The sequence below is a fragment of the Corella eumyota genome, chromosome 6 (assembly GCF_963082875.1).
Source record: "Corella eumyota chromosome 6, kaCorEumy4.1, whole genome shotgun sequence".
Lineage (NCBI taxonomy): Eukaryota > Metazoa > Chordata > Ascidiacea > Phlebobranchia > Corellidae > Corella > Corella eumyota.
In genome coordinates this window covers 1918372-1932688 of record NC_137495.1, presented here as the reverse complement: position 1 = coordinate 1932688, position 14317 = coordinate 1918372, and the positions used below count along the sequence as shown (strand labels likewise).

Below are 14317 nucleotides of genomic sequence, written 5' to 3'. Positions count from 1 at the left end.
TTGATGACGCAACGAGCAAAAGTGGTGACGTCACATCACAAAACGATGACGTCGGGTCCGGTGACGAAAATCCAAGTGGTGGTGACGTGTAAAGCGCTTTAAAATAATAGACAGAAAAAAAAATTTTGATTGTATTATTATCTTGTATAAAATGTGTTTTATCTTTTCTTCTTTTGTATATAAATAATTAAAAATGTTTTGCTGATATTTGTACAGATTTCTTTGCAAGAATAAACAAGATTATAACAATATATTTCTGTATATCTAAAAATATAACATTCTATAGCGACAAAGGACAAGAACTTTTAAACAATAAAATATACAAAGTTCTTTTTTTAGTTATTCGAAAAACAACTATTGTACAAATTCCTTAGTAATAAGAAAAAACACTAGGAACTACGTCATTGGGTTACATTAAAAAAATATAACAATCGCTTATCCTAATGACCCTGGGTAAAATTTAAATAAAGACTGTGCTTTTTTTCCTTGTTTTACATTAGAACTTATATTTACATGCAGAGTAAGAATAGAATTATAACAACAAACATGTGTGATGAATATTGTGTTACTTGTGTAAATACAGAATATGGAGAAGTTATTTATCATTACCTTACAAAGAAATTTTATGATTCGTTTCACTGGTGTAGAAATCATTCATCAGAATTAGCAGTTATTCCAAACTATGAAGAATTTGAAACAATTGTCAACAATGCCCCTAGACAAGGCGAGAAATGTTACAGTGACACTTACAGAATAGGTCTTGTAAGTATTGACAAGGGCCAACATTTTAACTGGGTCGTTAATAAGAGTTCATATTCTTGGTACAAAAATCGAAATAAAACTTCAACCGTAAACTCCCAAGAACAATCTGTAGCATTTTGGATTCAATCTAAAGAACTCGAGCCTTATAGCAATAAAATAAGGTTGTTCTTCGTATGTTATAAACCAACAAAAAGTGTGATTCAAACTTTAACAAGTTTGTCCCCAACAACTACGAAATCAACCACCAAACCAACCACTACGTGCACAACAACAACAACCACCAAACCAACCACTACGTGCACAACAACGAAAACAACCACCAAATCTACCACTACTAGATCCCCAACAACAACAAAAACAACCACCAAATCTACCACTGTAACAAAGACAAGTAGACATAAATCTATCACTAAAAAACAAAATGAAGCAACACCAATGACACCTTCACCTTATAACATAGCAGGGACCTCTTCAACAAAAACTTTGATTTCCACATCTCCACCTTTACTTTCATTTTCAACCAACATAACTCAACCGAAAACGGAAAGCTCGGTCACGCCATCTAGCGCCAACTTGGGTTTGATAGCTGGCATCGTCGGAGGATCGATCTTCCTCCTACTATTCCTCTTGTTCTTGTTTTTTTCTATGGTTTCATTAACAATACTATCTTAGTTTTAGTAATCATCATGTTTTTAATCCTTTTGTTTCGCAAAAGAAACAACCCACAAGATAAAATAAGAGATGAGCATGAGTATGAAGAAATAACTGAACCAAGGCCAAACGAACAACATCTTAATGTGGCCCGCAGTACGGTAGGTGGCGTGCCAGAGCAGTCACCCAGTCAGGGTATTTATCTAGAGCCATTATCAACCAATGCTTATAACAACCAAATAGCTGGTCCGTCTAACCGACTTGATAACTATAACTCTTTACTGCCAGGTAGTGGCGTTCAAGCTTTTGGGAATATAACCTATCAATCTATAAATAACGAAACTTTCCAAAGTAATGATGACGTCACACGGCAACCGAACAATCAAAAACCTGATGACGTGGGTGCGGAAAATAACATAGCAAAAAATCCTGAATACCAAGACATTGTTAATGTAATGACCCAGAATGATGACGTCACTAATCCATATGATGACGTCATGTAAATGCTGATACTTAAACTGTTAGTGACGTTTATGTTCTAAAAAAATCAAAAAAAAATATTTTGTAAAAATTATTTTTGCTTTGTTTTAATTTTTTATTCGTTTGCAAATATTTTAAAATCAAAATTACTAAAATATATTTTTTTTAAATTAATAAAGTGTATTAATTTTATTATTATTATTAACTGACATAAAGTGTAATTTTTAGTATGTTTTGTACTATTTCTTTTCAAAAATAAACAAGATTATAACAATATATTTCTGTATTTCTAAAAATATAACATTCTATAGCGGCAAAGGACAAGACCTTTTAAACAATAAAATATACAACGTTCCATTTTTAGTTATTCAAAAAAAAACTATTACAAATTCCTTTGTAATAAGAAAACACTCAAAACTACGTCATTGGGTTTCATTAACAATATAACAATCGCTTATCCTAATGACCCTGGGTAAAAAAAATAAAAACTGAGGTTTTTCTTTGTTACACATTAGAACTTATATTTACATGCGGAGTAAGGATAGAATTATAACAACGGATAATGCAATAGCGGCAGACGTGTATGCTGTTGTGAACAAAGCAAAAAATCCCGAAGAACAAAAGATTGATGACGTCACGAACAAAAATAGTGACGTCACATCACAAAACGATGACGTCGAGTCCGGTGACGACAATGCAAGTGGTAGTGACGTGTAAAGCGCTTTAAAATAATAGACACAAAAAAAAGTTTTTGATTGTATTATTATCTTGTATAAAATGTGTTTTATCTTTTCTTCTTTTGTATATAAATAATTAAAAATGTTTTCCTGATATTTGTACAGATTTCTTTGCAAGAATAAACAAGAGTATAACAATATATATCTGTATCTCTAAAAATATAACATTCTATAGCGGCAAAGGACAAGACCTTTTAAACAATAAAATTAACAACGTTTTATTTTTAGTTATTCAAAAAACAACTATTGTACAAATTTCTTAGTAATAAAAAAAATACTTAGAACTACGTCATTGGGTTACATTAAAAAAATATAACAATCGCTTATCCTAATAACCCTGGGGTAAAATTAAATAAAAACTGTGCCTTTTTCCTTGTTTCACATTAGAACTTATATTCACATGCAGAGTAAGGATAGAATTATAACAACAAACATGTGTGATAAATCTTGTGTTACTTGTGTAAATACAGAATATGGAGAAGTTATTTATCATTACCGTTCAAAAATTTTTTTTAATTCGTTTCACTGGTGTAGAAATCATTTTTCAGAATTAGCAATTATTCCAAACGCTGCTGTATTTAAAACAATTGTTAACAATGCACCTAGCAAGTGTTGTAACAGTGACAATTACAGAATAGGTCTTGTAAGTATTGACAAGGGCCAACATTTTAACTGGGTCGTTAATAAAAGTTCATATTTTTGGTACAAAAATCGAATCAAAAGTTCAACCGTAAACTCCCAAGAACAAACTTTAACATTTCGGATTTCATCCAAAGAACTCGAACCTTATAGCAATGAAAAAGGTTTACCCTTCGTATGTTATAAACCACCAATCAGTGTGATTCAAAATTTAACAAATTTGTCCCCAACAACTACGAAATCAACCATCAAACCAACTACTGCGTCCACAACAACAACAACCACCGAACCAACCACTGCGTCCACAACAACAACAACAACCACCAAACCAACTACTGCGTCCACAACAACAAAAACCACCGAACCAACTACTGCGTCCACAACAACAACAACAATAACCACCAAACCAACTACTGCGTCCACAACAACAACAACACCCGAACCAACCACTGCGTCCACAACAAAAACAACCACGGAACCAACCACTGCGTCCACAACAACAACAACAACCACCAAACCAACTACTGCGTCCACAACAACAACAACAACCACCAAACCAACTACTGCGTCCACAACAGCAACAACCACCGAACCAATTACTGCGTCCACAACAACAACAACCACCAAACCAACCACTATGTCCACAACAACAACAACCACCGAACCAACTACTGCGTCCACAACATCAACAACCACCAAATCCACCACTACTAGATCCCCAACAACAACCACCAAACCAACTACTGCGTCCACAACAACAACAACAACCACCAAACCAACTACTGCGTCCACAACAGCAACAACCACCGAACCAACTACTTCGTCCACAACAACAACAACAACCACCAAACCAACTACTGCGTCCACAACATCAAAAAAATCCACCACCAAATTTACTACAACAAAGAAACGAATCACAAAATCTACTACCGTAACAACGACAAGTGGACATAAGTTCACTATTGGGACCCACAAACAAACAAAACCAATGGCACCTACATCTAATAACATAGCAGGAACTTCTTTGATAAAAACATTCTCCTCTACATCTCTACCTTTACTTTCAACTTCAACCAACATAACTCAACCGAAAACGGAAAGCTCAGTCACGCCATCTAGCGCCTACTTGGGTTTGATAGCTGGCATCGTCGGAGGATCGATCTTCCTCCTACTTATCCTCTTGTTCTTGTTTCTATGGTTCAGGAAACGCAACAACCAGCAAGACAGTGAATCAAATAGGACCCCAATGACGCATCAACAAGATCGTGACTTTGAACAACCTCTTGATGTGACGTATGCAACCATAGCTGACCTTGATCAAACCCCGTCATTAGCAGACAACCACAACGATCAAGTCGCTGGTTCGTCCAATCAAAATGTCACACCGAATGATGACGTATACGCGGTCGTGAAAAAGAAGAAGAAAAAAATAGATGACGTCGAAAGCCAAATTAATGACGTCACATCGCAGCCGGATAATGCAATAGCGGCAGACGTGAATGCTGTTGTGAACAAAGCAAAAAATCCTGAAGAACAAAAGGTTGATGACGTCACGAGAAAAAATAGTGACGTCACATCACAAAACGATGACGTCGATTCCGGTGACGAAAATCAAAGTGGTTGTGGCGTATAAAGCGCTTTAAAATAATAAACACAAAAAAAAAGTTTGGTTGTATTATTACCTTGTATAAAATGTGTTTGATCTTTTCTTCTTTTGTATATAAATAATTAAAAATGTTTTCCTTATATTTATACAGATTTCTTTGCAAGAATAAACAAGAATATAACAATATATTTCTATATCTAAAAATATAACATTTTATAGCGGCAAAGGACAAGACCTTTTAAACAATAAAATTAACAACGTTCTATTTTTAGTTATTCGAAAAACAACAACTGTACAAATTCCTTAGTAATAAGAAAAACACTTAAAACTACGTCATTGGGTTTCATTAACAATATAACAATTGCTTATTTTAATGACCCTGGGGTAAAATTAAATAAAGACTGTGGCGTTTTCTTGTTTTACATTAGAACTTATATTTACATGCAGAGTAGGGATAGAATTATAACAACAAACATGTGTAGTCAGAATGCTTGTATTACTTGTGTAAATACGGAATATGGAGAAGTTATTTATTATTACCGTTTAAAAAATTACTCTGATTCGTCTCAATGGTGTAGAAATCATTCATCAGAATTAGCAGTTATTCCAAACGAGGATGTTTTCGAAACAATTGTTGACAAGGCTCCTAAAATGTACTGTTACAGTAACATTTACAGAATAGGTCTTGTTAGTTTTGACCAGGGCCGACATGTAAGCTTCCCAAAACAATCCGTAGCAATTCATATTTTATCAAAAAAACTCGAAACATATAGCGTTAATAAATGGTTACCTTTCGTATGTTATAAAACAAGAAACAGTGTGACTCAAAGTTTAACAATTTTGTTCCCACCGGCAATCAAACCAACCACCAATCCAATCACTAAGTCCACAACAACCAAATTAGCGACCAAATCCACTTTAACCAAAGCCCCCTGAACTACAAAATTAACCACCAAACCAACTACTGAAGCTCAAACAACAGAAAAATTAACCACACGACTTACTACTGCAACCACAAAAACCACAAAACCAATCACCAAACCCACAACTACTGTTTCCACAACAACTACTAAACCAAAGCTGAAAATAGAAAGCTCCGTCACGCCATCTAGCCCCAACTTGGGTTTGATTGCTTGCATCTTTGCAGGAACTATCTTAGTTTTAGTAATCATCATGTTTTTAATTCTTTGGTTACGCAAAAGCAACAACCCACAAGTTGAAGTAAGAGATGAGCATGAGTATGAAGAAATAACTGAACCAAGACCAAACGAACAACATCTTAATGTGGCCCCCAGTACGGTAGGTGGCGCGCCAGAGCAGTCACCCAGTGAGGGTATTTATCTATAGCCATTATCAAGCAATGCCTATAACAACCAAATAGCTGGTCCGTCTAACCGACTTGATAACTATAACTCTTCACTGCCAGGTAGTGGCGTTCAAGCTTTTGGAAATATAACATATCAATCTATAAATAACGAAACTTTCCAAAGTAATGATGACGTCACACGGCAACTGAACAATCAAAAACTTGATGACGTAGGTGCGGATGATAACATAGCAAAAAATCATGAATACCAAAACGTTGTTAACGTGATGACCCAGAATGATGACGTCCGATGACCCAGAATGATGACGTCCGATGACCCAGAATAATGACGTCGTTTATGTTAAAAAAAATTAACAAAAAAATATTTTGTAAAAAGTATTTTTGCTTTGTTTTAATATTATTTGTGTGTATTTATTTTAAATAAACATCACTGGATTATTCACTATTAATATATGTGTTAGCCCAAGCGAGTAAAACGACTCAAACAATGAAATAAAGTTTCGCGTTTCGTTTGAAACCCTGATTAGGCAAATATCAGGAGCTGACTCATTTCCTTGAATTAAACTAGAAATTGTTTTTAAATAATACGCAGTAAGATTAAAGTTGTGAAGACAACCATGTGTGATAGTGATGAATATTGCGTTACTTGTCAGAATACAGATTATGGAGAAGTTATTTATCATAAAAGTTCAAAAAGTTATTTCGATTCATCTCGCTGGTGTAGAGATCATTCATCAGTATTAGCAGTTATTCCAAACTATGATGTATTTGAAACAATTGCTGACAATGCTCCTGAACAAAGCTCTGCATGTTACAGTGGAATTTACAGAATAGGACTTTATAGTTTTGACTATGGGAAAAATTTTAATTGGGTTGACAGAACAAGTTCATATTCTTGGCATGAAAATCTAACCACAGCAATAACCTCTCAAGAACAATCTGTAGCCTTTTTTACGGGATCTAAAATCCTAAAAGCATACTCAACTAACGATTTAACATCTTTTGTATGTTTTAAACCAACCGATGTAAGTATTCCTTCTACTACAATTCCGAAAATATTAACGCATTCTTCACAAAGTATACCTTTCAAAGGATCCTTGCCTATGACATCTTCATCTTTATATCCAACATCCACTAGCTTCATTACTCAGTCAGCAACGGAAGGCTCAGCTACATCGTCCAGCAGCAATGCTGGCTTAATAGCTGGTATCACTGTAGCAACTTTATTCATCTTAGCTCTACTTTTGTTGCTGCTATTCCAACGTTTTCGGAAAAGAAACAACCGAAAAATTGAGAAAAAACAAGAAATTGAATACGCAGAAGTGCTTGAACAGGGACATGACTTTGAAGAACGTTTAGATGTGGCATACAGTTCAGTAGGTGGCATGCCACCAGGTAGTGGCGTTCAAGCTTTTGGGAATATAACCTATCAATCTACAAATAACGAAACTTTCCAAAGTAATGATGACGTCACACGACAACCGAACAATCAAAAACTTGATGACGTAGGTGCGGAAGATAACATAGCAAAAAATCCTGAATACCAAAACGTTGTTAATGTAATGACCCAGAATGATGACCTCACAAATCCATATGATGACGTCATGTAAAATGCTGAAACTTAAACTGTTAGCGACGTTTATGTTCTAAAAAAATCAAAAAATTATTTTTGATAAAATTATTTTGGTTTTGTTATAATTTTTTCGTTTGAAAATATTTTAAAATCAAAATTACTAAAATATATTTCTTTTAAATTAATAAAGTGTATTTATTTTATTATTATGAACTGACATAAAGTGAAATTTTTAGTATGTTTTTGTACAATTTTTTGCAAGAATAAACAAGATTATAACAATATATTTCTGTATCTCTAAAAATATAACATTCTATAGCAGCAAAGGACAAGACCTTTTAAACAATGAAATAAACAACGTTTTATTTTTAGTTATTCAAAAACCAACTATTGTACAAATTCCTTACTTATAAGAAAAACACTCGGAACTACGTCATTGGGTTTCATTAAAAAAATATAACAATCGCTTATCCTAATGACCCTGGGGTAATATTAAATAAAAACTGTTTTTTTTTACTTGTTTTACATTAGAACTTATATTCACATGCAGAGTAAGGATAGACTTATAACAACAAACATGTGTGATGAATCTTGTGTTACTTGTGTAAATACAGAATATGGAGAAGTCATGTATCATTACCGTTTAAAGAATTACTCTGATTTGTCTCAATGGTGTACAAATCATTCATTAGAATTAGCAATTATTCCAAACTCTGATGTATTTGAAACAATTATTGACAATGCTCCTAAAAAAGGCGAGAATTGTTACAGTAACACTTACAGAATAGGTCTTGTAAGTATTGACAAGGGCCAACATTTTAACTGGGTCGTTAATAAGAGTTCATATTCTTGGTACAAAAATCGAATTAAATCTTCAACCGTAAACTTCCTAGAACAAACTTTAGCAATTCGTATTTCATCTAAAGAACTCCAACCTTATAGCAATGAAAAAGGTTTACCCTTTGTATGTTATAATTCAACAAGCAGTGTGATTCAATCTTCAACAAATCTGTCCCCAACAACTACGAAATTAACCACCAAACCAACTACTGCGTCCACAACAACAACCACCGAACCAATTACTGCGTCCTCAACAACAACCACCGAACCAACTACTGCGTCCACAACAACAACAACAACAACCACCGAACCAACTACTGCGTCCACAACAACAACAAACACCGAACCAATTACTGCGTCCACAACAACAACAAACACCGAACCAATTACTGCGTCCTCAACAACAACCACCGAACCAACTACTGCGTCCACAACAACAACAACAGCAACCACCGAACCAACTACTGCGTCCACAACAGCCATCAAACCAACTACTGCGTCCACAACATCAAAAAAATCCCCCACCAAACTCATTACAACAAAGAAACGAATCACAAAATCTGCTACTGTAACAACGACAAGTGGACATAAATCCACTATTGGGACCCACAAACAAACAAAACCAATGGCACCTACATCTAATAACAAAGCAGGAACCTCTTCGACAAAAACTTTGATCTCCACATCTTCACCTTTACTTTCAACCAACATAACTCAACCGAAAACCGAAAGCTCAGTTATGCCATCTAGTGCCAACTTGGGTTTGATAGCTGGCATCGTCGGAGGATCAATCTTCTTCCTATTAATCCTCTTGTTCTTGTTTCTATGGTTCAAGAAACGCAACAACCAGAAAGACAGTGAAGCAAATAAGACCCCAGTGACGCATCAACAAGATCGTGACTTTGAACAACCTCTTGATGTGACGTATGCAGCCATAGCTGACCAAACCACGTCATCGGCAGACAACCACAACGATCAAGTCGCTGGTTCGTCCAATCAAAATGTCATACCGAATGATGACGTATACGCTGTCGTGAAAAAGAAGAAGAAAAAGGTAGATGGCGTCGAAAGCCAAATTAATGACGTCACATCGCAGCCGGATAATGCAATAGCGGCAGACGTGTATGCTGTTGTGAACAAAGCAAAAAATCCCGAAGAACAAAAGGTTGATGATGTCACGAGCAAACATAGTGACGTTACATCACAAAACGATGACGTCAAGTCCGGTGACGACAATGCAAGTGGTTGTGACGTATAAAGCGCTTTAAAATAATAGACACAAAAAAAGTTGTTGATTGTATTATTATCTTTTTTAAAATGTGTTTTATCTTTTCTTCTTTTGTATATAAATATTTAAAAATGTTTTCCCGATATTTGTACAGATTTCTTTGCAAGAATAAACAGGATTATAACAATATATTTCTGTATATCTAAAAATATAACATTCTATAGCGGCAAAGGACAAGACCTTTTAAACAATAAAATAAACAACGTTCTATTTTTTGATATTTAAAAAACAACTATTGTACAAATTCTTTAGTAATAAGAAAAACACTTAGAACTACGTCATTGGGTTACATTAAAAAAATATAACAATCGCTTATCCTAATGACCCTGGGATAACATTAAATAAAAACTGTGCTTTTTTACTTGTTCTACATTAGAACTTATATTCACATGCAGAGTAAAGATAGAATTATACATGTGTGATAAAGCTTGTGTTACTTGTGTAGATACAGAATATGGAGAAGTTATTTATCATTACCGTTCAAAAATTTTTTTTAATTCGTTTCACTGGTGTAAAAATCATTTTTCAGAATTAGCAATTATTCCAAACGCTGATTTATTTAAAACAATTGTTAACAATGCACCTAGCAAGGGTTGTAACAGTGACACTTACAGAATAGGTCTTGTAAGTATTGACAAGGGCCAACATTTTAACTGGGTCGTTAATAAAAGTTCATATTCTTGGTACAAAAATCGAATTAAAACTTTAACCGTAAACTCCCAAGAACAATCTGTAGCATTTTGGATTCGATCTAAAGAACTCGATCCTTATAGCATCAAATTTCATTGCCCTTCGTATGTTATAAACTAACAAGAAATATGATTCAAACTTCTACAAATTTTTCCCCAACAACTACAAAGCCAACCAATGCGTTTACAACAACAAAAAGACCAACCATCGATCCAGCTACCATACCCCCAACAACAACGAAGCCAACCACTAAACCAACTAAAGCCCCAACAACAGCAAAAACAACCAGCAAATCTACCATTGTAACAACGACAAGTGGACATAAATACACTATTAGGACCCACAAACAAACAAAGTCAATAGCATCTACATCTAATAACATAGCAGGAACCCTTTCGACAAAAACTTTGATCTCCACATCTCCACCCTTATTTTCAACTAACATAACTCGACCGAAAACAGAAAGCTCAGTCACGCCATATAGCGCCAACTTGGGTTTGATAGCTGGCATCGTCGGAGGATCAATCTTCCTCCTACCAATCCTCTTGTTCTTGTTTATATGGTTCAGGAAACGCCATAACCAGCAAGACAGTGAATCAAATAGGACCCCAGTGACCAGACATGGGGCTGAATACATTTTTTTGCATTCGATTTTTTTAAGAATACTTTTATATTATTATTCGAATTGCCGAATGTTTTAAAAGTCACAAATAACAGGTATTCGAATTAAATTCGAATAAATTCGTTTTTGAATTCGAATTGCCGAATATTTATAAAAAAATTACGTTGGGCTATTCGAATTAAATTCGAATAAATTCGTTTTTAAATTCGAATTGCCGAATATTTTATGAAAAAGTTACGTTTGGGTATTCGAATTAAATTCGAATAAATTCGTTTTTGAATTCGAATTGCCGAATATTTATAAAAAATTTACGTTTGGGTATTCGAATTAAATTCGAATAAATTCGTTTTTGAATTCGAATTGCCGAATATTTATAAAAAATTTACGTTTGGGTATTCGAATTGAATTCGAATAAATTCGTTTTTAAATTCGAATTGTCGAATATTTTATGAAAAATTCACGTTTGGCTATTCGAATATTTTTTTGGTTACACAAATTCGAATAATTCTGTTTGAAGTATCAATTAATTTTAATGTCATTTGGCAAATGGTATTTTAAAGGTTCGGCTGTACTAATTTGGTACAATTCTTGAACTAGGTAGATATTTAACGTTTAACCGACTTAATTAGACTGTGAAGTTCAAACTGCAAAACACAATTCAACTTCATAAATTTACAAGTTAGCCGTAATACAAAAAGAACAAATGGTTTATTAAACAAAAAGGGTCATACAAGTAACAGCATTAAAAAAAAATTAGGGTTTAATTTAATGCAATCAAATCGGGCACAGTAGACTCCATGAACAAAGTTAACACGATTAAAACATCAGTTTAGCAATGGTATTGCTTTCCGTTTATCTTAATACACATAAGTTGTTCAAATGTTTTGTCACTGAGACGACATCGCTCTGGTCTAAAAATCTTGCCTCCTGTACTGAACACTCGCTCAACGGGAGCAGAGGAAGCGGGTATTCCGAGATATATTTTAGCCATTTTTGATAAATTCCAATGGGATTTTTTTCTCCAGTATTCTAAGACATTTGCGTGATTAGGCAAACATGGCTCCGTAAAATACTCTGCAATTTCTTGTTCACAAGATTTCTGAGCAAATGGTAATACATCTGGTGGCGAGTCGGGCATAAAATCAAATAACCCGATTGGAGCCAGACCCTTATTTTCAAAAACGGTGGCTTCGTCAGATGATTGAGTGGATGGGATGTTATCGGATGATTCATTTTGACTGGTAACATTGCAAGATTGTTTTACACAATGCTCATCTTTTATTGCATCTAGCTTTGATAATAGAAGTTGTCGGTATTCCACGCGTATTTCACTTTCTGCGCACCATTTCAATTTAAATCTGGGGTCGATCATGGCTGATAGAATATACAGTGGTTGATTCAAAAAGTAATTTAATCGCGCATTTATCGAACACTTTAATTCATTAAAAATAAATGACGTAAAACGAGGGTTGATACTTCGCAAATTGGATTTCAACCCTAGTACACATGGCACAATTATGCTTGAAGAAACCGTTAGCTCTTTTTGACACATTGTTGTTGCTTCTTTGAACGGTTGTAAGATGCAACATAGCTCTTCCAACATGGTGCGATCGTGCGTTGTTAGTTTTGCGCAATCTAACGTAAATAAAACATCTTGGGGTACATTTAAAATAGATTGAATCATTGCTAACTCGGAATCCCAGCGAGTTACATTAGCTGGTTGCAGACGTCTAAAATTCTCCAAAGCTTCACAAGCAATAGTCGACCTTCTCGCAAAAGAAACAATGCTTGAAACCTTACTTATTATCTTTCTGATTTGTCCTGCTTCTTTAAGTCCATCTTTTACAACCAGTTGCAGTGTATGGGCAAAACAAGGACCATGTTTTCTAGGTAGCTTATCCTCATGGTGCGTGTCTTCCTTCTCGGAATCGTCAGTATCTGTAGAACTTTCATTACTGCTTTCGATTTCGCTGTGCACTATAAAACCAGGCAATGAAAAGGCTTTTTTCATGTTAGAAGCGTTGTCGGTTATTATGTGAGTTATCTTATGTGCTAATTCATAATGTGAGACGCATTCTTCAAATTGGTTGTTAATATTTAACCCTGTATGCCTTCCTTTAAATCGTTTGCACGCGAGCATGGACGATTTAATTTTCCATCTGTTTGTTATGTAATGTGCAGTAATGCCTAAGTAACTTCGCATTTGTCTGTTAGACCAAATATCGACGGTGACACTAATTCCTTTTGCGAGAGTCATTTCGCATCTTACTTCCCGTTCTATTACTTCACATCTACGTTGCAACAAATTTGTTGTTAAAAGTTTCCTGTTTGGAATGCGAGCGCGTGGATCTAATGTGGTTATCAGATCTTGAAATTCTAAATTTTCAACAATTGAAAGAGGTTGAAGTGAACCAGCGATAAATTCCACAATTTTGTTGTTAATTTTAACTTGCCGAGAATCCGAATTTGAATATTTTTTTCCAATACCGGAAGTAAGAAAACTGGCAATATTTGGTTGTGCAGTCATGTCATCGCTTACCGTTTCATTTAAAGCACCTGGGTGTTTGCGCTGTAACATAAATTTGAATGTCAAAATTTGGAAAATTAACACCTAAGTGCCAAAACAAAAAATTCGTTTTCAAGTTAAAAATGGCTATATTTAAAATACTTTAACAGCAATTTAAAGCAAGCACAACCACAAATACAACTTAAAATAAACTAGTTTTTAAATATAAAATTAAGAAAAATAACATTGTGTAGTTAATATACCTTAAGGTGTGCAAGTAAATTCGATGTAGTTGTCCCAATTGTAGATATTCTCTTTCTGCAGTATACACAAGTGGCTTGGTATTTCGTTTGACGATTATCTGGTACTTCAAAATGCGCATATACTGCAGACTTTTGGCTACTACAAGCCATAACTTTATTTTTTAGTTTTTATTTTAATCTTTTAAAAAGCCCTTTAAAAGAATAATAAAAAGACATGCCTGGGCAGGCCAGCATAATTCAAAAACTAAACTATTACATCACAGTGTACATTGTTTATTAATTTTTAAATTTGTGATTGCGCAATTTATATATTTTATGAATTATTATATTAAA

General features: G+C 34.4%; 1 protein-coding gene across 1 annotated transcript; it reads right to left on the bottom strand.

Annotated features, from left to right (window-relative positions):
* Positions 1-12044: 12044 nt before the first annotated feature.
* Positions 12045-14134, bottom strand: LOC145755334 (zinc finger BED domain-containing protein 4-like). The gene is made up of 2 exons (XM_082571560.1): positions 13985-14134; positions 12045-13784 (listed from the first exon to the last, which is right to left on the bottom strand). Exons 1-2 carry the CDS (start codon positions 14132-14134, stop codon positions 12045-12047), a joined length of 1890 nt encoding a protein of 629 aa, XP_082427686.1.
* Positions 14135-14317: the final 183 nt, after the last annotated feature.

What these genes read in the sequence shown, in the direction of transcription:
- LOC145755334 (XM_082571560.1), bottom strand. Translation starts at nt 14,134, where the DNA reads ATGGCTTGTAGTAGCCAAAAGTCTGCAGTATATGCGCATTTTGAAGTA. An exon ending in ATTTACTTGCACACCTTAAG is followed by an intron (nt 13,785 to 13,984) that starts GTATATTAACTA and finishes TTTATGTTACAG; the next exon opens with CGCAAACACCCAGGTGCTTT.